This window comes from Tiliqua scincoides, chromosome 1, assembly GCF_035046505.1.
Source record: "Tiliqua scincoides isolate rTilSci1 chromosome 1, rTilSci1.hap2, whole genome shotgun sequence".
Taxonomy (NCBI): domain Eukaryota; kingdom Metazoa; phylum Chordata; class Lepidosauria; order Squamata; family Scincidae; genus Tiliqua; species Tiliqua scincoides.
In genome coordinates, this window is record NC_089821.1 from 311592305 (window position 1) to 311617773 (window position 25469).

The 25469-nt window shown below is 44.8% G+C and overlaps 2 protein-coding genes across 2 annotated transcripts in view; one reads left to right on the top strand and one right to left on the bottom strand.

Moving 5' to 3' along the window:
• Positions 1-280: 280 nt before the first annotated feature.
• Positions 281-7306, bottom strand: FKBP3 (FKBP prolyl isomerase 3). The gene is made up of 7 exons (XM_066630279.1): positions 7145-7306; positions 6317-6418; positions 5156-5263; positions 3294-3429; positions 1838-1905; positions 991-1088; positions 281-480 (listed from the first exon to the last, which is right to left on the bottom strand). The coding sequence occupies exons 1-7, from the start codon at positions 7244-7246 to the stop codon at positions 426-428; spliced, it is 669 nt and encodes a 222-aa protein (XP_066486376.1). The 5' UTR covers positions 7247-7306; the 3' UTR covers positions 281-425.
• Positions 7307-7697: 391 nt separating this feature from the next.
• FANCM (FA complementation group M) overlaps positions 7698-25469 on the top strand; it is a 38439-nt gene continuing 20667 nt past the window's right edge. The window contains exons 1-14 of the mRNA XM_066624438.1: positions 7698-8148; positions 10703-10875; positions 11899-11976; positions 13635-13793; positions 13999-14130; positions 16137-16269; positions 17646-17765; positions 18344-18442; positions 19371-19537; positions 20150-20356; positions 21107-21329; positions 23222-23224; positions 23608-23762; positions 24850-25002. Of these exons, the coding sequence (XP_066480535.1) occupies positions 7698-8148; positions 10703-10875; positions 11899-11976; positions 13635-13793; positions 13999-14130; positions 16137-16269; positions 17646-17765; positions 18344-18442; positions 19371-19537; positions 20150-20356; positions 21107-21329; positions 23222-23224; positions 23608-23762; positions 24850-25002 (2253 nt within the window). The remainder of the gene's footprint in view (positions 8149-10702; positions 10876-11898; positions 11977-13634; positions 13794-13998; positions 14131-16136; positions 16270-17645; positions 17766-18343; positions 18443-19370; positions 19538-20149; positions 20357-21106; positions 21330-23221; positions 23225-23607; positions 23763-24849; positions 25003-25469) is intronic.

Below are 25469 nucleotides of genomic sequence, written 5' to 3' on the forward strand. Positions count from 1 at the left end.
ATGGAAATAGTATATCTGGTTCTATACAGTTCTAACTTGCTTAAACAGCAGGAGGGATTTGATTAGAACTTCACCATAGAAAAGAAATGGGTGTGGCAAATAAGGGATCACTAGGAGCAACTTTAGCCTTCAGCTACAGTTTGCTGGCTATTTGTAATGCAGGACCACTGGTGACATGCTAAATGACATGCTAAACCTGGTGACATGCTAAACCTGCAGCACTGTCAGAAGCAGACTTCGTTAGGTGACACTGCAGAACAATGATAGCAAAAGTCAGAGCCATGTATAAACAGGTCTTTAGTGAAGCTGACACTAAATAGCAAAAAGAATAAACTTATTTTTCAGTCCACAAGGCCACAGTTGTATTTCCTGGAGTCAGAGAAGCATCTTCACATTTATCCAAAATCGGGGGAACAAAAAATGCATCACTCAATATCTACCAATTCAACTTCAAAGAAAAGTTTTGCATTTGGTGGAATTCTGAGAAGTAGGCGTCAAGGAATTTTATCTATAATAGAAGCTGTATTTTAACCTAAGAATCAGGCCAGTACGAACTCTTCAAGAGTATATGAAGTTCCCAAGATGGGAGGGAGAGTATAGGGAAGAAATAGGAGCAAGCTTTGTCTCTGAATTGCATCCTGCGCCTCACTGAAATCAATTACTAACTGAAGCTCCATTAATGTCAGTGGGGTTCAGACAAGTACTTTAGAATACAATCCCCTGCCTTTTTTGCTGTCAAGCTATGGCTGTCAATTTGTTGCAGTGCTTCTTCCAAGGGTGTTCTTGAAGGCAGCATGCAGTTTTCCCTACTGAATCTGCAGTAGCACAAGGAATTTCATTTGAAGATCTTGGTACTCCCGCCCAATTGTTGAAACAGACGTTGCATGTTTGTTCCACATTTCCCATCTGCTCATGTTCTGAGTGGCAGCACAACCCCCAAATCTATTATCAGATCTATATGTGGATGAGCAATAAACACAACAAGGATACTTGGCATCAGGTTGCCCTTTCTTTCCATAAGCCCATTCTGGTTCGATTTCCAAGTGAGCCTTTTCCCCTTTGCTCATTGTCATCAAGGCTTCATCCCACTGAAAAAATTAAAACAACTTAGGAAACGCTGGAATTCCTACATTGGATATGATTACTGAGGTTCAAACAGTAATGACAAGAACAATTTTTCTGCTGCTCCAGTGACAGAACATTTCAACTGGAGCTTCTCCCTCTTGCATCATCCAGCCACTAAGGTGCTCTGGTGCCGTCTAAGACCTGCTGTTTTGGTCAGGAAAGGGTTGTCAGAGTTATTTAGGTCACTTTACCCTCTGAACAACATACACTCACCCTAAACTTTAAAAATAAAGGAAACATTGAAAAAAATTGGGTAAATTTATTGCATAACCTTCCATGTTTAAAATGGTGCCTTTTAGTCAGCAATGTCTTGGCTTTCAGCCATTTTCAAATTTCATCCATGTGTTTTCCTCTCATCCAATTTCATCCAACCTTCCACAAGGTTCACCAACAGTATTACATTTTTATTTCTGTTTATTTAAGTTTCACACACATTCATATGTGCTATATAGTTTGTTGCTCCCTGGCTGAAATAAATTTGCAAGCCAAAAAAGGCTGTGCTTTGACATTCATTCCTTTTTTACTCTCATCCATGCTTCCTAACCAGACAAAAGGGCAAGGTATTGCTGTAACCACCACTGAAAAGGTAAAAAAACGTGTTGCCCTCTCCTCTTTCTGAAAGATGTCAGTAGGTGGCCTGACAGCTGCCTGGCAAGACACATGGCAGACTGACGAGGACAGACCAGCTGCATTGACCACATGGTATACTTACACCTCGGATCACTTTTCCCACGCCAACTTTGAAGCTCAGTGGTTTTGCCGCTTTCTTTTTCTTTGAGGCTGAAAAGACAGTTTGCTTGTGAGCCTGCTGGACTGAAGACATGCTATGATATTCACTATAGCACCATATACATCTTGTCTACCCAAGGACAGCCCTCACTTTTGTGAGGAAGTGGCCAATCTATTTCACTCTCTTGGCTCTGGGGAAGGCAACCCACAATTTGAACCACAGATCTGAAGCGGCTTTGCAGAATTCTTCCCACTGCTGGTCTGTGGGGAAATTGCCCAGGGTATCCATTTGCTCAAAGTGGCTATTGGCAAAGCAAATCTTGCCTCATCACAACAGGTGGTCAGGGAAATGGCTAAAACCTTCTGCGGAAGGGCTGCCACACTTCCATAGTCCTATTGTGTTAAGAACTGCTTACTAAGTCTAGGTCAAGGCCCAACCTGCTAAGCACTAAAGCCACAAGAATTGCCTGTATTCAATGTGGAAAAAGAGAATGTGAAAGACTGTTTCAATGAGGAACACTGTGGTCACTCCTAAACTTTCCTCCATGGTGATACAACTCACTAGAAATATCTCTGGTGCAATATCTACTGGAATGTAGGGAGCTGCTGGATGTCTCCTTGTCTATTTCAGAAGACCTAACACTGGACTGGGTCTCTCTGGATTGTGCAAACAGTTCTTCCTTTGCTCTGCACAAAATACTACCACTTTGGACAGGCACACTGTACGAGACTATTTAAGAGTGGCAAGTGTGATGTTTCAATCGTCCTTTGAAGCCTTGCTCCAGTACCTTTGCCTTCTGAGGAACATCAGGCATTCATCAGGAGCAGGGCCTTCCCACAGACGGCACTACCTCTGTGGAATATCCTCCTGACAGATGCCTGGTTGGTCCTGATGCTTTTTCAGACTCTGTGCAAACCATCCAGCTTTTTCATTTTGCTTTAAGAAGAGGGTAATGACTGGCTGTGGGTGCTGACTAGGTAATACCTGCTGTGGATTTGAACCGAGTGGTCTTTTTGTGAACTATTTTGTTTGATTTTTAGATACTGTAAGCCGCCTTGCATTTCCTCTAGAAATAAAGATAGTAATATTTAAAATAAAAAACTGGGCAGCCCCAGGGGCTGTTCAAATACCAAACTCTACTCTTCTGAGGTCACAGACCAAATAGAGAAGCAGAGGCAGCAATCTTAATCTTCTCCACACCTGAATATCTCCTGCTCTCTCAACCAACTGTGCTTTTTGCTGCCCCCTATACCTAGATCTACATGCAGGCCTTCCAAAAGCCCTGTAGGGTTCTTCCCTGCTCAGTTCCTTCAAACCCTGCAAAAAACTCACCTGTGATGCTCTTGGCAGCACACTCCAGTTCGCACTCCCTACTGTCTTTTCGCTCTGTAACAAATGCCATATATACAGACAGCATGGCACACACATACACACTCACTTGTCTGAATGTTGGTATCAAACACTGTTCCATCTTGCAACTTCCCGGTATACCAGCAGTGAACAATATCCCCCTTTTTTGGGAAGTTGATCTTGTCCCCTTTTTTCAGAATCGACTTTGTGTATTTTGGGGGGCCCTGGATTGAGAAGAGGGAAGCAAGACAATTGTCACTTTCCTTTTCTTACTGTTCCAAACATGAAGAAAATCAAGCAACCTCTTCATTACAAAGAACCAAAAAAGTGTCAAAAGTCTCAGCTCTGTAAAGATGAAGGTCACAGTTTATCACTGAAGACACTTTAAAAAGTGTTCCTGGTAGCCAAGGGCCAAATGCATGCAAGCATTTTAGTATGTTCAGAGCCGTTCCACAAACAGAAGAGGAACTTTGGATCCAGCCCAGTGTGTCCACAGAATTCACCCTTCTGCACATGGAAAGGCTCTAGCAAACATCGATGGCTGTTTGAGACTGTATGCAAAAGACCTGCACACAAAAACACCCTGAAATCTAAACTCCATGTGTGATGAACAGGGTAAAATCAATGGCTAGGTCTGCTTCCATCTTTTAGGCTAGAAGCAGCTGTTAGATAGCTTGTTAGGAGACTGAGAATAGCACCTTAACATTCCTCCTTGCAACAACCTTGGAGGTGTGATAAGGAATGCCATGCTATGCTGGTACCAAGGACTCCCAGAGCAGTCTTACCCAAATTGCGGGTTGTGACCCACTGGGGGAGTCAGGAGCTGTCTCCCCTGGCTCTTATGTACGAATGGTTCCAAAAAGGAGCCATTCTAGAGTTTACAAGATCTGGGGAGTTTGCCCTTAGCTGGAAGACTGGCTGTTAAAAGGGGTAGTAGCAGCTATGGTAGGGCAGTTAGTCCTGAGAAACTGCACAACCCCATGACTGGGGTATTTGGCCTGTAAGGTGGGGCTGTGCAAGAACCTATATTATATCTATATTGCCCCGAGAACTTTACACTGCTCTCTCCTAGAGTGTTGTGATCTTTGAGATGGGGGAGTACATGTACACAGTACATGTAGTGAATCTGGCTCACTGGGGGTTGGTAAGCCTGTGAGGCAGGGATGTGTAGGAACAAAGGAGAGAGATCAAAACTGTGACCCCCATGCATCTGCACAGAGTCCCTGTAATGTATGGTCATCATGAGCTTGGCGGGGAAGGGGGGCTTACCCTCGCTTATGGTGACGCAACTTTTTACTTTTCATACACCTTTTTTCACTCTGAGGAAGCAGAGGCTCCACTAGTCCTCAGAGTGATTCCGACGGCCAGCACCGCTTCCCCAAGAATGCTCCAGGAAATGACCTTGTGTCACACAAGGCATCCCTCTTGTGCCATTGCCAAAAAAAGCCATGTCTGACAGGAATCAGCTGCAGTAGGTGCACCTCTAGGGCTACTGAAAACACTTTCATCGTCAAAGCCAAAAGAGGTTTGAAAAAGGAAGAAGCCCACCTGCTGCCACTTGCCCCATGCAGCTCACAGAGAATCTCAGAACACTACATTTGGATACAACCCCTGAGCAGCAGAAAGGTGACTAGTCTTGAAGGTCTCTATTCAGCACATACAGTCAAAGAGACAATCTTAAATTTGCTGAAACAATTTCTGAGGTCTACCTGAACACAACCATCCTGCATGGCACCCAGAGAAAGTCCCTGCTTTGACCAAGCTCCCAGGGAACAGAATTCTCTATGCTTTGTATTTTTCCACTGCACAAATTCCTTAAAAGTCTGTACTGGCTCCTAGGCACAATAACAAGCCTCACTATTTCTTTGTCACAATTCTCTCTCTCATTCCTGTAAAGTTTCCATCCTTTCCCCCGCCAAGGATTGTGAGATTTCCAGCTTCTCAGCCTACCTCGTTGACAGCTTCCTCAGGCTGTGTTTCTTTGGGCTTGTCTTCGTCAATTTTGATCTTTTTCACCTCTTCAGCCACCTGCTCTGCGCTCTCTGTGCTCTTAAAGCTCTGGAAAGAAAAAATCCATCATTGGGTTCTCTCCCCACTGCAAAAACACCAATCAGTAGTGCTGGCCAGACATTCAAGTAGCATCACTACTTGCTGTGATCCTTAGTGTCCCTATAAGGGACATCGGTACAGGCGTGCCCCAGTGTCCATGGGGGTTCCGTTCCAGAACCCCCTCGTGGTTAAGTGAAACTGCGGATACCAGGGAATGCCTCCCCACCCTCTGGAAGCAAGGGAAGCTCTGCTCCCCTTACCTCTGGTGGGTCTTCTGAGGCCAGCAGAGGCCAGATGTGTCTGCCTGCAGCCTGACAAAGATTAGAACAAAAAAGACTTCCAGATTTTTCATAAAACTGCAAGTACATTAGGAAAGCCCTCCATCATTTAAAACATCACTTCCGTTTCTTTTCGTAAAACTGGAAGTCACTTTATTTGGTTCTAATTTTCATTCTGAGTCCAGCAGAAGCTGCAGGCGGATGGGCACAGCCTCTGCTGAGCTCAGAAGACCCTACGGAGGCGAGAGGACCAGAGCTCATCTAGCTTCCAGAAGGGAAGCATGCATGGGGGCCCTGCAGACCCAATCCACGGGTACAAGTTCCATGGATATGCCCCCCCCCCGTATTCTTTACTTTAACTATTTTAGCCCCATCTTTCCTTACCTCAACAGGAAGCCAAAGTCAGTTTACAGCGGTATGAGATTAAACGATAAAATGCTATGGTCAAATATCCAAAAGATGAATTAAGTAGCAATGCCACAACCCATCAAAACAGCCAACCAACAAAAAACGTTTGAAGACTAACAATGCTGGATATCATGTCAGACCTGTGGTCCTTTGAGCCCAGCTGAAGCTACTTACTTCAGCCCAGCTGAAGCTATCTTACACCCAAGATGTGTTGGTCTTTCTGAACGTGCTGCATGTGCTCTGCCACCCAGTCACAGCCCCCTCCCCAAAATATCAAAATCAGAGCATTGCCTGTACAACAGGGTCTTTGAAGCTTTCAAAAGCAGCATCCTTTCTCTCAGGAGTCAGGATGCATTCAGGTCAAAGAGACACCTACCTGCGTTTCAAAGAGTTGGTTATACGCTGCAACTAACTGCTCCTTGCTTGCAGTCTTGGCCACGTTTTTGATCTGCCCCAGTAATTTGTGTTCTGCAAGGAACTAAAAGCGAAATCAGCAGTTAGTGAGGCATGTTCCCTGTGACTGTGCCATCTGAGGGTACTTTCCCTTCTCACTGCAGGATCTGAACCTCTTGCAGCAGGGATCGGACTTGGTACCACGAAGAGCCCAGCCTTCTACCTGGGAGCACCTATCACCTGGCCTCAAGGAGGCTTCTGTGCTGGCCTACGTCCTCCTGGCACCGGCAGCAGTGCCCGAGAGCCGGCCCGAGACTGCACTCCGAATGGGAGCCCCTGCCAGTGCCCAGCCGCAAGTGGGGCCAGGCCCGGGAAGAAGCAGCGCTGCTTGCGGCGAGGCTGCCTGCCAGGTGCACAGCGGGGATCACTGCTGCGCGGCCAGACCCTCCCGCACAAGAGCCTGTTCAGGGTCTGTGTGAGAGCCGCCCCGGTCCAGGCGGCCCAGCTTCCTCTCCGCCACAGGGCCCGCCTCCCGCGCCCTGCCTGCCTCCGAGACCAGGAGTCCTGCACCCTGCCGGGCCTTCCCTTCACTCCCCCCGGGCCAGGAGACTCGCTCCTGTGGCAAGGAGTTCCGCAGGCTGACTGGTCTGGACGGGCCTCCTGCCAGACAGGCGCGGGACTCGTGTCCGCGGCTCCACACGTGACAGGCGTCAGGAGGCTTCCCGGGCCGACCCTCACGTCACGTCGGAAACAGCGGACACGCGACCGCCGCGGGGGTGAGGAGGACCGCGACCGCCCCGCACCGCCCCACCCGGTGCGCCGCCGCCTCCTGCAGGAAGCGGACGATCTCCCGCTTGGGCAGGGCGTCGCCGCGAAGCTCCTCCGGGCTCCAGGGCCGCGCGGGGGCCGCCATGGCTCGCCTCACGTGCGCAAGGACAGGCGCAGGCCGCCCCAGGGGCGGAGCCGGGAAGCACCGCCCACTCACAGGCGTCCCCGTCGCGTGCCACGCCCGAGAACGTGACCGCGCCCCTTGCATGCTGGGTAGTGTAGTCCGTTCATCTCAGAACCCGGTGCGTGCTGGGTCGTGTAGTCTCTACCACCTGGGAGAGTCGTCCGTCCACCCCAACGCTCGATGCTTGCTGGTGTAGTCTGTACCACCTGGTGGTGTAGGTCGTCCACCGCGGCGCCCAATGCCTGCTGGGTAGTGTAGTTCGTCCACAGTGGCGCTCGATGCCTGCTGGGTAGTGTAGTCCGCCGAGCAGGGCCGGTGAGCGCCGCAGCCAATCAGGGCGCCCGGCGGGGTTTTCGACGGCAGCGGCGGTTGCTGGGCGGTCGGTCGCCAAGATGGCAGCGCGCCGCGACGGATGAGGGCGGCGCGGGGCCGCGGAGGCGGGCGGCAGGCCACGCTGTTCCAGGCCTGGGGCGCGCGGCCCGCCTTGCCGCCGGGGCCCCAGGAGGATGCCGAGGAGGAGGACGCGCTGCTGGCGGCGGCGGCGCGGGAGGCCGAGGCGGGCGCGGGCTTCGTGGGCGGCCCCGCGGGCGCGCTGTGGGTCTTCCCGCGCGGCGCGCGGCTGGAGGAGCGGCCCTACCAGGTGCGGGCGGCGCGGGCGGCCCTGCTGGCCAACACGCTGCTCTGCCTGCCCACCGGCCTGGGCAAGACGCTGGTGGCCGCCGTGGTGCTCTACAACTTCTACCGCTGGTTCCCCGGCGGCCGCGTGCTCTTCCTCGCGCCCACCAGGCCGCTCGTCGCGCAGCAGCGCCGCGCCTGCGCCCGCCTCATGGGCCTCCCCGCCGCCCACATGGCCGAGATCACCGGTAGGGGCTGCTGCCTCCCCCGAGGCCTTCAAGGGCACCGCCGCTGAGGCAGGGGAGGCAGAGCCTCCCCACTGGGGTCCTTCAAGAAGTGCCACCCCCATGTGGGGTGAGGCCCCCAGCTAGCCCTTGGAGAAGCAGCGGCGCTTCTGAGGAACTCGCTGGGGAGGCTCTGCCTCACCTGCCTCACCCCACATGAAGCTTCTCTAAGAACTCCAGCGGGGAGGCTCTGCCTCACCCCACATGGCACTTCTAGAAAAGAGGTGCCTGGGGGGGCATGATTGAGACATACAAAATTATGCAGGGGATGGACAGAGTGGATAGGGAGATGCTCTTTACACTCTCACACAACACCAGAACCAGGGGACATCCACTAAAATTGAGTGTTGGGAGGGTTAGGACAGACAAAAGAAAATATTTCTTTACTCAGCGTGTGGTCGGTCTGTGGAACTCCTTGCCACAGGATGTGGTGCTGGCGTCTAGCCTAGATGCCTTTAAAAGGGGATTGGACAAGTTTCTGGAGGAAAAATCCATTATGGGGTACAAGCCATGATGTGTATGCACAACCTCCTGATTTTAGAAATGGGTTATGTCAGAATGCCAGATGCAAGGGAGGGCACCAGGATGAGGTCTCTTGTTATCTGGTGTGCTCCCTGGGGCATTTGGTGGGGCTGCTGTGAGATACAGGAAGCTGGACTAGATGGGCCTATGGCCTGATCCAGTGGGGCCATGTCTCAAAGGACCCCAGTGGGGAGGCTCTGATTCACCTGCCTCCCCACCCACCGCCCATCCCTGATTAGTTCTATTCTGCACAACTGTTAAAGGTCCAAGAGACCCAACGTTGTAAGGGGGGCCCCCCCGTTCAGCACGTGTTCAGGAATTGTGTGTGTGGCCAGTTCAGTGTTTCTCCACCAGTGGTATTTGAGGTGGTGGTACCCACTGGACACCTGCCTCTAGGCGGCGAGAGCAGAAACACTGCACAAAGGTCAGCAGTGGGAGGCTCCGCTCAGACAGAGCTCCAGACAGAGCTCCAGAGCGTGCGTTTCTGCACTCCGAAAAGTCCTCTCGTTCACCCTGAGCCTCTTGCTGGTGTTTGTTGTGTCACCTCCAGCCTCCTGACCCAGAAGTAACTGGTGATGATGCCATCCTCAGTTAATGGCTGCCTTTGTTTTCTGTCCTTAATATCTCAGCTATGGCTGTTTTTGTCTTCTGTCCCCTTTGCAGTATGCAGAGGTTGCTATTTATTTCTGTGCTCTGTTGGAGGGGAGAGTTAGCTTTGCTCCTTATCTGATGGGAGGTTGTTGCAATGAAGGCAGGGTACAAATATTTTTATTTAAACTAAACAGAACACAGTGGATCCTGATCACTGTAAATTGGGAGATGGGGGTCATAGTTCAGTGACAGAGCATCAGGACTATATCCTGGAGCAGGACTGTTTGAACCTGGCCCAGGGGCCAAATCTGACGGATCCATCTGCCTGGTGAGCAGACCTTACCATTCCACCTGAACGCCACCTTCAGTCCTCCTCAGTCAGGGGACAGCGACACTCTGGGCAGTTGCGTTTCCCCAGACATCCTGTTGTGCAGCCTTCTGTGACACTAGGCAGCAGACGTGACTGTCCCCTGGTCAAGGAGGGCTACATGCAGTGAATGGGCAGAAAAGAAAGTTGTGGTCTGAATGGGAACTGCATTTCTGTTAAACCAGAGTGGTAAGTTTGATCACCACTGTCCTAGAGCTCCTGCCGTCCCTTCAAATACTTAGTAGGACTGTCTGAAACTGTTTACAACTCTGAAGGTGTGTGCAGGAAACTTGTGAAGAAATATTTGCTTACTGAGAGTTCTAGCAGATATGCTTTCTGATCATTCCTTTAGTTTCTTTGTCCAACACTTAACACGCATGTTACCATGCTCATTTCTGAGCTTAATATTGCACTACCTTTTTGGGGAGAGCGTGATTAGTCCCCACTCTGCTACAAACCTGAGTGGATGGTCTTGGGCAGATGGTATTGGCCCAGTGGCACTGCCACCCTTGCTGCAATGATAAATGCAATTGATTCTGTGCCACCTAGAGTACTTTGTTGGCAAGGCAGAGTAGAAGCATATTAATGAAAAAAGAATTTAAGCATCTGGATTTGCATTAGGCATCTGGATATAATCAAATGTCCTTGAATATAATCAATGTCTATCTGGACTGAACGTATATCTGGATATAATCAAATGTCTAAATTTTGGTACCACAGATGGTCACTGTTACTGCATGCAAAATGCAAGTACTGTATGGTTTTCTTTATCAGAAACAATTGTGTGTGTTTGCTTAAAATTGGGAGACCGTTTTGCATGTGTGGCATGTCATCTTTTGCTCTCAGTACAGGCTATTTTATCCCCCAAATGGTGTCCTGGCTAGAAACCTAGGAGCAAGGCAGTCCCTTGATTAAGAATTCATTCTCCTGACGACAAACGCAGCTGGCACATGTCCTTTTTTTAATGAATCATTAGCTAGATGGGGGTGGATGGGGAGGGTCTTGAGTCTGTAGTGATGTTTGCTTTTGTTTTTTCAGGAGGTACTCAGGTTGTTGATCGCAAAGAAATCTGGCGCAGTAAGAGGGTCTTCTTCCTTACTCCTCAAATAATGATGAATGATCTGACCCGTGGAACTTGTCCTGCAGCGGAAATAAAGTGTGTAGTTATTGATGAAGCCCACAAAGCTTTGGGAAATTATGCTTATTGCCAGGTATTATGAACTGTAAGGCATTTTTGCTCTGCCCTTGTGTGAAGTCAGATAATCTGTTGCTGTTTTTCTGAGGTTTTTATACATGAAACCTTGCTGAGGACGTTACTACTACTGCTACTGCTACTAATAATACACTTGAAGCAAGGGTGCCCAAGACACATTCTTGTTACTGTTACATGGTTAAAGCTAAGCAAGTCCATGATGTGCCTGGTTGTTGATTGATGGGTGTCTCCTTTCCAACTTCATGTTATCTGATCAAGTAGGATACAAGTGGAATAAATGTGATGAAATACATATTCTTGAAGTAAATGTTTTACATGAAGATTCTTCTAGGATTATGAATGGGTCTCCTAGCAGTCAAATATAAGGCCATCAAAATTATCTGGAAGCTACTGAATATTCAGAATTCCATTCATGTGCCGAAGAATATAAGAATTTTTTTGTCAGTCTTTTTCTAACTATGTGACTTCAGTGCATTATGCACTCACATGTTAAAAAAAGTTTACCAATGTGTGATGGGTCCCAGTCTTAAGACACTTGGGTGGCTCAATTTCATGTTAGCTGCACAAGGGCAAGCCTAGTAGTTTCAGTTCTTGCATGTAAAATACAGACATTTTTTGCTTATGAGATTTTCTTGTGACGATTTTACACAGTGACTTTTTTCCAGACATTCTGTAATTGGGGAGAATTTTGTCTATTTTTCTACGTTCCTCAAAATCTTGGAAAGAAACGGCATTCAGTAGAACAGCATATACTTTGCAGGCAGATTCTTGGCTTCTATCCCACTTAAAAGCATCTTGGCCAGCAGGTCTTGGAAATCTGCCTATCACCTGGGTGATCAGGTGTCACTCACAGTAAACAATAATGACCTGTCCTAGATGACTCGAGGGTCTCATTCAGCATTAAGCAGTTCTGTTGTTTTCAGGCACTTTTTCTGAACCATGTTTTTTTTCTTATTTGAATATTGTTCTACATGTTCTTATTTCAGTGAGAATGGAGATAAAAGCATATTTTCTCTTTTAGGTTGTGAAAGAATTATGTAAACATACACAGCAGTTCAGAATTTTAGCTTTAACTGCCACCCCTGGTAGTGATGCAAAGGTAAGTCAACCCCCCTTATCCTTGACCTGAGGATGAAGGGGCTTCCAAATGCTTTCTTACCTCTTGCATGCAATCTGTATTTATGGTTGTTAAAATGACTGTAAACTCCTGGAGGGAAATCATTCTGTAACCCTGACTCTTTCTACTAGATAGTTTCCTTTTAATTCAGTTTGGTGAAGTTTTAATCTGTGAACTCTCCAGGTATACATTAATCATAGATATTTCTCTACATTGTGTTTCTGCATCCCTCTCATCTGGTTTGTCACACAGTCTCTTTGCTACTTAGTCTTTGTAGCAGGGAGGAGGGTGGTGAAAATGTGGGATAAAAGGTATATGGTAGAGATTACTGGTGAATTGCACGTGGGTTGTGATGTGTGAGACTACTAAGCTAGAAAACAGCCGCAGCTTACATCACAGGCACTGATACATTTATTTCACCACTATTGAAACCTTTACCCAGAGAGCTCCCCTCTGCCTTTAAAGAGCTGGTTGTCTTAGATGTTTTAGTGATCATTTGGTAGAAATGATGCCTCTTGGTGAATGAGGTTTTGCCTTTCCACAGGGTTTGCTTGTGAAGCATGGCCTGAAATGTGACAGGAGTGTCTGGGCCAAATTGTTTTGGAGAAAAATGCACATGCAATAGGAAAAAGTGTGGAGAGAAGTTACTCTAAACTAACTGGTGGAAAAACTGCCTCCAAGAGAATTCCTGAAGCTTATAAGCTTCTGATGAGTGTTGTTTTGTTGTTGTTCCCAGTGATGGGCTGAAGGCAAGTTCCAAAAAAGCTCTTGCCAAGTGCTTTCTGCCAGTTGCCTTCCCCCTGATGAACAGCCATAATGAATAGCACAGTCAATGAGCTGATAATGATGAGGCTCAGCAGGTAGACTTTAGAGCGCCCTAGTTTCTTGGAGGCTTTGGGGGAGGAAGAGCTGATTTCCTTTGCTTGTGGAAACTAGCAGGGATTCCAGGCTAAAAGCAAAAGAGGTGGAGAGTGTGCTCTGTGTTTGGAAAAGCTTGTGGATCAGAGAGACTGTGCAAGAGAAATCGGCAGAATTATGGAGGGTACCACTGTCTTTCTCTCAGTTTTTCTGACTGAGCTTATAGTTCAGAATGAGTCTTTAGAAAAACTAACTATTTAAAATAGTAAGTCCTGCAGCCCTATCTTCACCTCACTGCCCAATGGCAGTGAAGCTCCTTCGACAGCGCTGACTGCCATAAAGCAGTCAGTGCATATCAGAAAAGGTACTCTGACTCTTTGAGCAGTGCTGCTTCTGGCAATGAATCATTTCAAAGTTCAGCAATTCTGAGAGCAGTTGATGGTGTTACTGGGAGAGCCTAATTATTCTGGGGCCTGGATGAAGAGCTTCCATGGGCTGTATCTGACCCACGAACCTTATGTTTGACACCCCCGATCTAGAAAGAATGTCAGTAGTTTTAAACATTTGCTTCTCAAAACCATATTTTGTGGGGGGGAAAAAAGCTTAAAAGAAATTTGGACCAGCCTCTACTTGTTGTTGTTCTCTGATGTTGAATTTGCGCAAGTACATTGTACTTAAGGTGCAAACTGATTGTATTTCAAATGCATCTGATTTTGTACTGTACTAACTTGACCCAAAGGAAAATACGAGCACATGGTAACTTTCTTTCCATGCTTTCTTAGGCTGTGCAGCAAGTTATTTCCAACCTGTTGATTTCACACATAGAACTATGTTCTGAGGATTCTCCTGACATTCAGCCTTATTCCTATGAAAGGCGGGTTGAAAAATGTGTCGTTCCACTTGGGAAGGAACTTACTGACATTCAGAATACTTACATCCGGGTGAGTTGGTTACTTGGTTTTGAGAGGATGGGAACAGAAATAGTTAGAATTGGTGTAAGAATGCAGGAAAATGTGTTGATACACTTCTCATTTTATTCACTCATTCTGCTAAAGAAGTTGGACAGAGTTTCTTTTCAGAGGTACCAGTGTGTTGTTGCTGATAAAGTCTTAGGGTGGCATTAAGTGTCCCTTCTTTTATATGCAGGTTCTGGAAAATTTTGCTGGCCGACTGATTAGGTTCCAGGTTTTGGCTCAGCGGGAAATTCCAACCCTTACCAAGTATCAAATAATTCTAGCAAGAGACCAATTTAGGAAAAACCCCACTTCACACTTTGCGGTAATTATTGCTGTCCGTTATTGTATGACTTTGCTACATACCTTTTTTCTTTTTTAATAATACCAATTGCTGTTTACATAATACTTTTTGGGTGTTTAAAGTGTTTCCTGTATGTTATGTAAGTAATCCTATTACTGATGCAGCTTGCTGAGTAATTATATCATCCCTTAGTTATGGATAGGGTCTGAACGTGCCTGATAGTTGCTGACTTAAGGCCACCTTGTGAGGTAATGTAGGAGGCAAAATGTGCAATTAAAGACTTACTGGTTCACAGTTCATTTGTTTAGCCCAGCCCAAACTGTGGATGCACGGTGTGGATGCTATGATTGTCTGTGGGTGTATGGTACAAGCACCCTACCTATGTGTCCTCCTTATTCACCCTCAAGTCTTACAAGGGGAAACTGAGAAGCAATGGCAACCTGACTTGGCTGTTTTGAAATTCCTGTGTGTGTGTGTGTGTGTGTGTGTGTGTAATAGCTGCCACTAGAGGTGGAACCGATGGCCTCACCTCGTGCCTTCTCCTTCAGCTTGAGGTTAGCCAGTTAACTTAGGCGCCCTCAGCACTGGAATAGTTGTTGAGGAGAGAAAGCAGTGCCAGCTGTACTGGTCAATTTCTCATACTCGCAGCGCTTCTAGGATTGGCTGCAGCAATCTAATGCAGTGGTTCTCACACATTTAGCATCGGGACCCACTTTTTAGAAAAAGAAGCTTGTTGGGACCCACCAGAAGTGATGTCATGACCGGAAGTGACATCAATCAGGGAAATTTTTAACAATCCTAGGCTGCAATCGTACCTACACCTACCCAGGAGTATGATAAACAATGATTTGCTATCATGGTTAGAAGCATATACATAGTAGTCTGTTAAAAGTACACGTCTGTAACATTTCCCCAGATGCAGTCAGATGCTATGGTAGCATCAAGTCTAATATATTAAAAATAAAATATTGAAATGAATGGGGACCCACCTGAAATTGGCTTGTGACCCACCTAGTGGGTCCCGACCCACAGTTTAACAAACACTGGTCTAATGCATATGCTCAGTATGCAGAAGGTTCCATGCTCAATTTATGATTGGTGGTGGCTTGTGACAAGTACCTGTTTCTGTTATGGCACCTGACCTGTGGAACTTGTTCTCAGCTGAGCTTAGAATTCCTCCTTCCTGGCTGACTTTCCAATGGATAGTTATGACAGTTTTGTTTGCCAAATGTTTCTTTATGAGGTTTTTCACCTGCTCTGTTGACTTTGAAGATGACAAATTTTGTGTGCTGTTTTTATTTGATTTTTTAGTTTATTGATTTTTGTTGTTTTTATATATGGTTTTGTTAAATATTTTTGTTATATTGACTTGGTTTATTGATTTTTGTTATTATTGCTTAATCTTTTTAGGATGTAAACTGCCTTGAATACCTGTGAAGGTTTAGAAAGAAGGGAAAAAATATTTTTAATAAACAAATGAGTTCCTGGCATCTCCAAGTAAAAGGTCAGGTAGTAGGGCTCGAATAAGAATTTCTTTTGGAGAGCCACTACTGGAGAATCTTTTATTTAGCTAGTAACAAAAAAAGGTATCCTGCCTTTTTCCAGAAAGAATTCAGGGGAGCTTGCATTAAAAAGTACTTAAAGCATTCTAATGTTTCTACTTTTGGTGGGCATGTGGTGGGCCACTGTGAGATACAGGAAGCTGGACTAGTTGGGCATAGGTATTGGCAACCTTCAGTCTCGAAAGACTATGGTATCGCGCTCTGAAAGGTGGTTCTGGCACAGCGTCTAGTGTGGCTAAAAAGGCCAATCCGGGAGTGACAATCCCTTCCACACCGGGAGCAAGTGCAGTCTGTCCCTGGTCTGTCTCCCTGGCTATGGGCCTTCCTGGCTATGGGCCTTCCATAGTTGAGCATATGACCTGATCAAGCAGGGCTCTTCTTATGTTCTTACTTTTAGTAGAGACATTCATAGTGCAATGTCCTGTTGTGCATTAATCTGTGTAACTGCACCTGATGTTTCCACAGGGAGTGCAGCAAGGTGTGATAGAAGGAGATTTTGCACTTTGTATTAGTTTGTATCATGGCTATGAGCTGCTGCTGCAAATGGGAATGCGATCATTATATTTTTTCTTACGTGGAATTATGGATGGATCTAAAGGTAAGGGATGCTTTTGCACACCAATATGTTTTTGCTCAAAAATAACATAAGAGCCTTGCTGGTCCAGGTCAGAAGCCAATCTAATCCAGGGGTGCACATTTGGTCCCTACTCTGGCTACTTTTAAGCAGAGTCCTGAAAACATCTTTGTCTTACTTTTACCTTAAAGACTGCTGGTTTTAATGCTGATGTTGAACAATGTTCAATTGTTTTCTTTCAAATTTTTCTTGTTTTAAATAGTTTCTTTAAACTAGCTCTTATTTTGGATACAGCATTTGTTGTTTTTTTAATTGTTTTCCTTTCACTGCTTTGAGAAACAGTATTTGAAAAGTAGTATTTAAAATAAAAGATATTAAATACAAATAAATAAATATTGGAAAGAAACACCATTGACTTTGGAGTATAGATAAGGCCACAGAATAAAAATGGCTTTAAAAATAAATCAGTTTGCTAGTAATGTGAAAGATCCATGCTTAAAAGAGACATTTACAGTGATTTAGCTAAACATATCCATGCTTGTTGTCAGAAGAAAAAAGTCTTCTTGACAGGGAAACAATCATCTAGAGAAGGTCCTGCCTTTAGTCTCACTGGTTGTGATTTAGCTGAATTATCACATATGTCAATCCATTGATGAATGGGGAAATTAACATTTTCTTTAATCTTCTGAATGTGAAACTTAAAAATATAAAGTTGAATCAAGTGGACCCACAAGACCAGCTGAAAAAAGAATTGAACAATTAAATCCTCAAACTTAAATTGGTCCATCTCAGATAATTCTAGTCTTGTGCATCTGGACAGCACATTAGGTTGAGGTGGGGGTGGTTTTGTGATCAGGAGAGGCGAGAGAACAGTCAAGGTGCTGTGGGTTAGAAAGGTGTAGTTAGCCCTGACTGGGCTGGTGGATGAGGATTCCAGTTTGTCCTTCAGCAAAGGCAACCAGGCTGCAGCTAAATTTTCACTACTGTGGCTTCTCTGAGGCATGGTATTCTTAACATAAGAACATACAGAGAGCCCTGCTGGATTAGGCCAAGGGCTCCTAGTGGCCCACCAGATGTCACAGGGAGCACTCAAGGCAACAATATATCTGTATTGTGTTGCCACTCTCTTGATTCTTATTTGTTGTTTTCTTCTCTCAGAAGGTCAGACAGGTTATGAGGAGTGGGCGTGATGGAGTCTTATGGGTTATGGAAGGTCTTTGATTTTCCAGCATAGCTGAGAATTGTGTATTTGTAAATACATCAGTTCTCAAAACACATAGCATTTATTTAAACAAGTTTGTGTGAACGTTGATATAATTTTGAAATAACAGAAAACCTATTGTAGTGATACTGCATTACTGCTAATTATTTATGGCTTTGTTTTAAATTGTCTTTCCCAGGTATGACTCGTGCTAAAAATGAACTTGGGCGTAACGAGGACTTCATGAAGTTGTATAGCCAGCTTGAAAACATGTTTGCAGACATGCCTTTGACTTCAGCAAATGGCAGCACAAAACCAGGTTGGTAGTTTTCTACTCGAGTATAAAGTATTGCTATGCCATTTGTTCATTAAGGCTGTTGGGATAAAGGTTACTAAAATACATACTGATATTTCAAGCTGCAACTGCAACCTTTCTTGCACTTGTACACAGTAGCTTTTGAGTTGGCAGCAGAGCAGGTTCTTAGTCACTAAAGGTGCAATCCTAACCAACTTTCCAGCACTGGCATAGCTGTGCCAGTGGGGCATGTACTACATCCTGCAGTTGGGGAGCAGTCATGGTGGCCTCTTCAAGGTTAGGCATTACCTTGAAGGTAACTCTCTTACCTCGGAGTTTTTCTTTTCTCAGTGCTGGAAAATTGGTTAGGGTTGCACCCCAAGAGGCATGGCCATTCAGTAGAACTCCATATCTTGGTTTGAATTGGAAAGTTCTATGATGTTGCATTTTAGACAAATATATTTTCATCTCTTTGATAAACGTTCCTTGTTTCAGACCCATTTGAAGTTCCTTTTGATTAAAATATGGTAGATTTTCACAATGCAGGCAGTAAAAGAAGAGCTGTTGAGAAGTTTTAGATTTGAAACAATTTGGTTTTACAGGACCTGAAAAAAAGAAGCTATTCATCTATAGCCACCCGAAGTTAAAGAAACTAGAAGATGTTGTTGTAGAGCATTTCCAATCCTGGAGGGAATGTGGAGGTAGTACTTTGGTGTCATTAAAGTGCTGAAGATGTTAATCTGTACTCTGTTGCCTGTGTTCACCCATGTAAATGCTAATGGGAAAATCTTGAGTGTTTACATAGCCTCCCCCACTGTTTTTTTTTGCTTCTAGCACATTTGTATTCTTTGCTCAAGTCTTTATTGATCCTGCCCTTCAGATTTCTCCTTGATTTCTCCAGTGCAATTTTGCAATCAGTGCAATCTTTCAGTGTAGATTTGTTTGGTTGGACAAAATTAATACCACTACTGAGAAGGCCCTCTTAAAATGGCACCTTACTTCTGGCCTTTAGTCTCACTGGTTGTGATTTAGCTGAATTATCACATATGTCAATCCATTGATGAATGGGGAAATTAACATTTTCTTTAATCTTCTGAATGTGAAACTTAAAAATATAAAGGTTGCCAATACATATATACTTCAGATGGTGGCTCACAGAAGAGACTCTGAAACCAGTCTCAGTGCATGAACTGTTGATCTGGTGTGCATAATGAGCTTTCAAAAATCATAATGTTCATTTAGTTGCCTAAAGAGAATACAAAAGACCTTCTTTTCTGTATAGGTAGGACAAAAACAGATTGGTATTTGCTACCTGTGATCCCTGGCTGCATTGGCACAGTAGATTTTTCTGCATAGATCCTGCAGTAGATCCTTTTTCTGCATAGGCACAATAGTGTTGGGCTGACCAGAGCCTGCTTTTCTGATCTACATTGGTTTCAAGTTACGTACAGACCTCCAGAATTTAATGTCTCCATAAGCTGGGGACTTAGTGTATACATTTCAAAAATAAGTAATCTTTTCTCGTGCTTAGCTGTGCTTTCTGAAGATCTGGACCCTTTTCTCTTTTTCTAGCAACTTGTTTCTTATTGACTTGCTTTCTGTATCGTGTAGATGAGGGTGTACCTGAAGGCAAACCTGCTGATACGAGAGTTATGATCTTCTCCTCCTTTCGCGACAGTGTTCAGGAAATTGCAGAGATGCTTAGCCAACACCATCCACTCGTGAGGGTCATGACTTTTGTGGGCCATTCTATAGGCAAGAGCACAAAAGGCTTTACACAAAAGGAGCAGCTTGAGGTAAGGGTTTGGCTTGCTCTCTTAGCAAACTGCTGTTCCAAAGAGACCCTCCTGTGTTGAGGAAAAAAGTTTTTGAAATAGAAGAGGCACATCTTAAAATGGTGTCCTCTTATATTTAGCAGGGGGAGAGCAATTGTCCCTTCTCACCCCAAGATGGCATTTTTTCCTGTGGCTGTTGCTGTTGCCTCTTCTGCATCTCTTTTACACTGTGAACATTTTGGGGAAAGGAAACCCTTTATTGATATATTTTGTTTTGTAAACTTTTGTGAACTACTTTTTGTTGAAAAGCGGTGTGTGTGTGTGTGTGCGCGCGCTTTAAAATGAGGTTAAAATAGTAGCAATACATGAGTATTTTGTTTGTTACATGTATATCCCTCCTTTCTTCGATCATGGAATTCAACAGCTTATGTAGCCAGGTAGTCACTCAGCCAGGCTGAGTCGTGCCGTGTCACCTCAGAACACGACCTTAGATAATCGCGCAACAGCAGCCTGTCTTGTAACTATAGGTAGTATGAACTCATTGTGATTGCAGGGAGCAAGTGAAAGCCCATTGGGCTTCTCCAAAGAAGGCTTCTCCAAAGAAAAACATCATCCTTTTCCATCCTTATTTAGGTGGTGAAACAGTTCCGTGAGGGTGGCTACAACACATTAGTCTCCACCTGTGTTGGAGAAGAAGGCTTAGACATTGGAGAAGTTGACCTCATCGTCTGTTTTGATGCCCAGAAAAGTCCAATTCGTCTTGTGCAGAGAATGGGCCGAACTGGACGCAAGCGGCAGGGCCGGATTGTTGTCATCCTTTCAGAAGGACGAGAAGAACGAGTAAGCTGAGAAACAAATGGGAATTCACTTCACATTCATTCATCACTCTTTTCAAAATGCAGTCATAGACTGAAGATAAAAATCAATTATAGAAACCCTGACAGTTCTAATTTTCCTAAAGAGACCTTTCCAAATCCTAAGCTTTTTTTTTGTCAGCTGGTGGGTCACTTTGTGTCTGGCAGGGAAGGTTCATTCCTATGAATGTATAGGATCATGATGCCCAGAAATTCTGTGGTGTCTGGTACACTCCTGGACATTCACTTTAGGGAAGTAGTGCATACTAACCTGAGAGTAAGACCCTCCGACTGAACTGAATACTGTTTCCAAGTAAACACTTGTAGGATTGGGATACTAGCGTCTGGCATCTCACTTAACATTCACAGGTTTTACATAGCTTTGGCTTTAGAGAATTCAGTTGGGAGCCAGAGGTCACTAAAATATTGTACAATAAATAAAAATCAAGGGCGCTACTGAAAAATAAATAGTATTGAGTATCAGCGCAAAATGCTTCTCATGTATTTGGAAATCAGGATATTAATGAGCTGCAAGGACTGGGGAGGACCTGTCCTTCACTGGCTTTGCCCCAGTTCAGTGTTCAGGCAGGGCGGGGAAATACCTGCCTGAAGTTCTGTAAAGCCACTGTCAGTCACCTTAGAACATGCTGGTCTAGCTGGTCCAAGGGCCTGACTTCAACCAACTTTCAGTATTGCATTTTTTTGAAAAAGCAGAACGCAAATTCCTCTCTTGTAGACTTACAACCAAAGCCAATCCAAGAAAAGAAGTCTTCTCAAAGCTATTTCTGAGAACAAAGGGTTCCGCTTGTACCAGCACAGCCCACGCATGATTCCAGAAGGCATCAACCCAGAGATGCACCGGATGCTGATTACCCCTGCTGAGTGTGAACCACCCAGCGAGAAAGAGAGAAGAAACCGCACCCTGCTGCAAGGACGGCTTCCCTGTTTCACTGACACAGGTGAGGTGAAGGTGGCATTCATTGGCTTTACATTGACACACAGATTAGCTTTTCGCCTTTATTTTGCAAGGCCTCAGACTTGCTCCAGTGGGGCTGTTCTTATGTTCTCAGTAAAATTGACGTTAGGTTCAGAATCGTCAAAAGTCTTCACACATGGAATTTGTTGTCCTGAGAACGCTGAAAGCTTAACAGATAGTGTGGGTCCATCAAAGCTAAGGAGTAAGCAAACACAGTGCGGAAAACTAGAGCATTCCCACTTGCTTAGTGCGGAGGTTAACACAGGCTCAACCTATGGTTTTCCATGGTGTTTGATACTTGAATAAATTTGTTAAGTATCTTAACCGTGAAAGGTTTTTTGTTAAAATGTCTTTCTCTTTTGGGGAAAAAAATTCAGTTTTTAAAAAATCATTTCTATTAAAAATGCTCAAGCTAGTACAACAAATTAAATCAGTATGAACAATATCAAAACCAGAAATGGGAGGTCTGAAATTTAGTACCCAACAGCTGGGAAAGTCCAAGAAACCTAAAAGTGTTTGATAAGGAAGTGTTTACTATAATAGCAGAAGACCCCCAGAGAAAGGGCATGGAGGGTTTCCCTTGTGAGGGGACTTCCATATCCAAGGTGTGGCCACCAAGAAATCCCTACCTCAGGTCCTGAGCAGATGTGCCTCAAATAGAGAGAATGTCTACAGTAGATTGACAGTCTTAATGGGCTGACTCTAAATAAAAATTGTTTATATGGGGGTGGTGAGTTAAAAAAAAACTTCATCCCCTCACCCATTCTCAAGTGCCTTTGTAAGAAAGTAAAAAGAGGTGGACTAGCATGAAGAACCCCATTTGGAAATTCTGTACAAAGGCAGAGGAAAAGGACTTGAGACAAAATCAAGTCAAGGCGGCACTTGAGAAAACTCAGAATTTCAGGCTCTTGAGCAGTTGGAATGTCCTTTATCGCAAAGGAAGGAAGGTAAAAGCCACTGCAGAACAGATGTTCGGTTGTCATCTTGTGAACAAGTGTCTTGGGAGGAGCAGTTAGCACTCAAGGTCACCCTCTTCAACAACTTTTAACTGACCAAATGCCTATTGAAGTGTGAAGCCTGCAGTGACCTGCTTTTGTTGCTCAGGGCAAGTCTCATCTTAATGCACCAAGCTTGTTTGCTTTAGCATTATTGTTGACAATGCTAGCTTCTGATTTGAGAGCCCTCAAGAGCAAGACAGCTATCTGTTTCTGAGCTAATCACTTCTCATGGCTTGTGAAAGGGAAAATGCCACACACAGAATTGTGGCTCATAAATGACTTTAAAAGCATTCCTTTAGTATAGAGTGCAAGTGGCAAAAGGTTGTAACCTAAGAATACCCCCCCCCCATCCTCCAAGTAAAGGTCTGTCAAGTTCAGGCTACTTGGGTTGGTTTTGACTTCCAAAGCAAACTAGCACTGCTTGAGCCTCTGTGGATTGATCATATTGTCGGGCAGAGAGATCCTGGCCACAGTTAATCATCTATTAAATTCCAGTTGTAGTTTAAGTTTAAAACATTTGTGCCCCATCTTTCCTAAGGGAAAGTCCAAGATGGCTTACTACATTAAAACAAAACAGCATGATACAAAAATAAAAACCAAGTGCATCTAAAAGATGAAAAGCAAGCTAGAAACCAGTGCAGTCTGGGTCCACAGCAATATCCCAACAAAACAAATTTGTCACAAGCCAGCTGGAACACCTTAACCCCTCTTCAGAATGCCAATCTGGGGGTGGGGTCCTAATCTTTGTCAGGAGTGAGTTACCGGAGTTAGGTCCCAGAACAGAAAGGGCACTGCTTTGCAGTGATTAGAGTGTTGAGTTTGGATTTGGAAAGAAAATAACAGGTTGAAATTCTCATTCAGTCACAAAGCCTGCTAGGAGGTGATCTTGAGTGGGTCAGAGTGGGCATGCTAGATCCCAACTTCAGGGCAATTTGCAGCATGTCATCCCTGTATCATGGCACAACATGAAAGACCTCCTGGGACCATAAAACCTGGAAGTCCTCAGTTACCTATTGGACTGCCCATATAGGGCTGCTGCATGCCACAGTTTTGATGAGCTTGTCAAATGACACTCTTGTGCGGAATGCAGATTTTCGGGTTGGAATATAAAGCGACCTGAGCATATATGTCTGAGTCACAGTGATTGAGGTGTGTTTATACGACAACTATAATTGATGTGGCCAATGCCTGTGACTGGGAATTTTCTTTCCATTTTTAAATCTAAATATCTCCTTTCTCTCTTTTCCCCCAAATGCCTGCCAGGTGCACAAGTGAATTCAGCTGAAGGGTGGTGCCTTACAGCTGATGAATATGAAGAATGGAATAGATTATATAGAATAAAAGATGGTGAGGAAATAAAAAAACCAGTAATGCCTCGAAGTCGATTTGAGACATTAGAAGATGAGGAAAAGAGAACAGTAAGTTGAACCTTGAGTGTTTCTGAACAAAGAGAAAAATTGCTTGACCTCTTATTAGGGATAATAAAGGGATGCTTTCACCTTGAGTATGCTTGTAGAAAAGGCCTGTGTTTTTAAGTATGTGGAACTCCTTGCCACAGGAAGTGGTGATGGCATCTGACCTAGATACCTTTAAGGGGGGATTGGAATAATTTCTGGAGGAAAAGTTCATTATGGGTTACAAGTCATTGTAGGTATGTGCAAGCTCTTGGTTTTAGAGGCAGGCTGCCTCTGATTGCCAGATGCAGGGGAGGGCACCGGGATGCAGGTTGTGTCCATTGTCTTGTGTGCTCCCTGTGGCATTTGGTGGGCCACTGTGAGATTCAGGAAGCTAGGCTAGATGGGTCTCTGGCATGATCCAGCAGGGCTCTTCTTATGTTCTTCAGTGCATGTTAGATGAAAACATTTCTTGTAGGAGCCACAAAAGCTGATGGATCATGTAGATCTTGAGTCATGGATGAGTGAAAGCAGAGATAGGCAATTCTTTGCAGAAGTCTAGTGTGATTGAATGTTTTTATAAAAATGAAATTTTGGAGTCTGGTGAATGCATCATCATATGCACAGTGGAGAAAAGGTGGAGTTGCTTCTGAGGGAGCAGAAGATTTATGAATGGGGATGGGACATGCAAATGCTACAGGCAGAGAGATGTGTCAGGATGGCAGAGCAGAGAAATAAGGGGGGAGGCAAGAAGGTATAGTATTTCAGTGCAAAAAAGTATAATTATTAAAGTCCTCTGCAATCATCGAAAGTCCTGAGGGTAAGAATGAAAAATTGTGCAGGATTCAGGACTGGCCAAGAAGCCAGTTTACAGATTTAAGGAGGGGGCATTGTATTAGAGCAATGGAATGAATTATTTTTGCAGCCATGTGCTGGATGGAGGTGAGGGATATTTGTGTCAGTGGAAGATGAGAGGAAGATGGTTGCAGTAGCCAGGGTGACTTGGGTGTGAACCAGACTCCTTACTGAGTGAACAAAGAAGGAGGTCATGTTTTTGCCAGCCAAGAGTCTTAAGTTTTCACTGTAAGAACTTTGTGTTTTGAAACCTCAGGAGCTACGCGCCAACGAGGTTTATGAGCTGTCTCTGACAGAATGGAGTCTGTGGCAGAATCGCCCTTTCCCGACCCATCTGGTGGACCACTCGAATCGTTGCTCTCACTTCATTAGTATTATGGAAATGATAGAACAGATGAGACACGAAGAGGTAGGTAAACTGAATGCACCAGTGGAGACCCTTAAAATCTCATCCTGCAAGGATGTTTTCAAGGGAAAAAAAATTCTCTTGATTGTCACTATATCATTTCGGTGCTTAAGAAGGTATGTTTATTAAAGTTCTCTGCAGACTTCATTACAGGTTTGTAATATTAATGAATCATGAAGGTCCCTCCATTACAAATATCCATAAATTTTGTTCAAGTGCCTTGTGGTGTGATAGGACTGGCCAGTGTAACTAATCTCACAGCCAGATTGTTATTGCAATGTATGTTATGTGGGGCTACCCTAAAATATCTGGAAACTTGAGGTAAGCCCCACTGAAGTTATTGGGGCCTACTTCAGACATGCATAGGGTTGCAATGTTACTCTTTCTAATAATAACGCTACTTTATACTCCTGCTATAATGTAGGGATGTGACTTGGGATGTGAAATGACTTGTATGGTTTCTCGCAGAT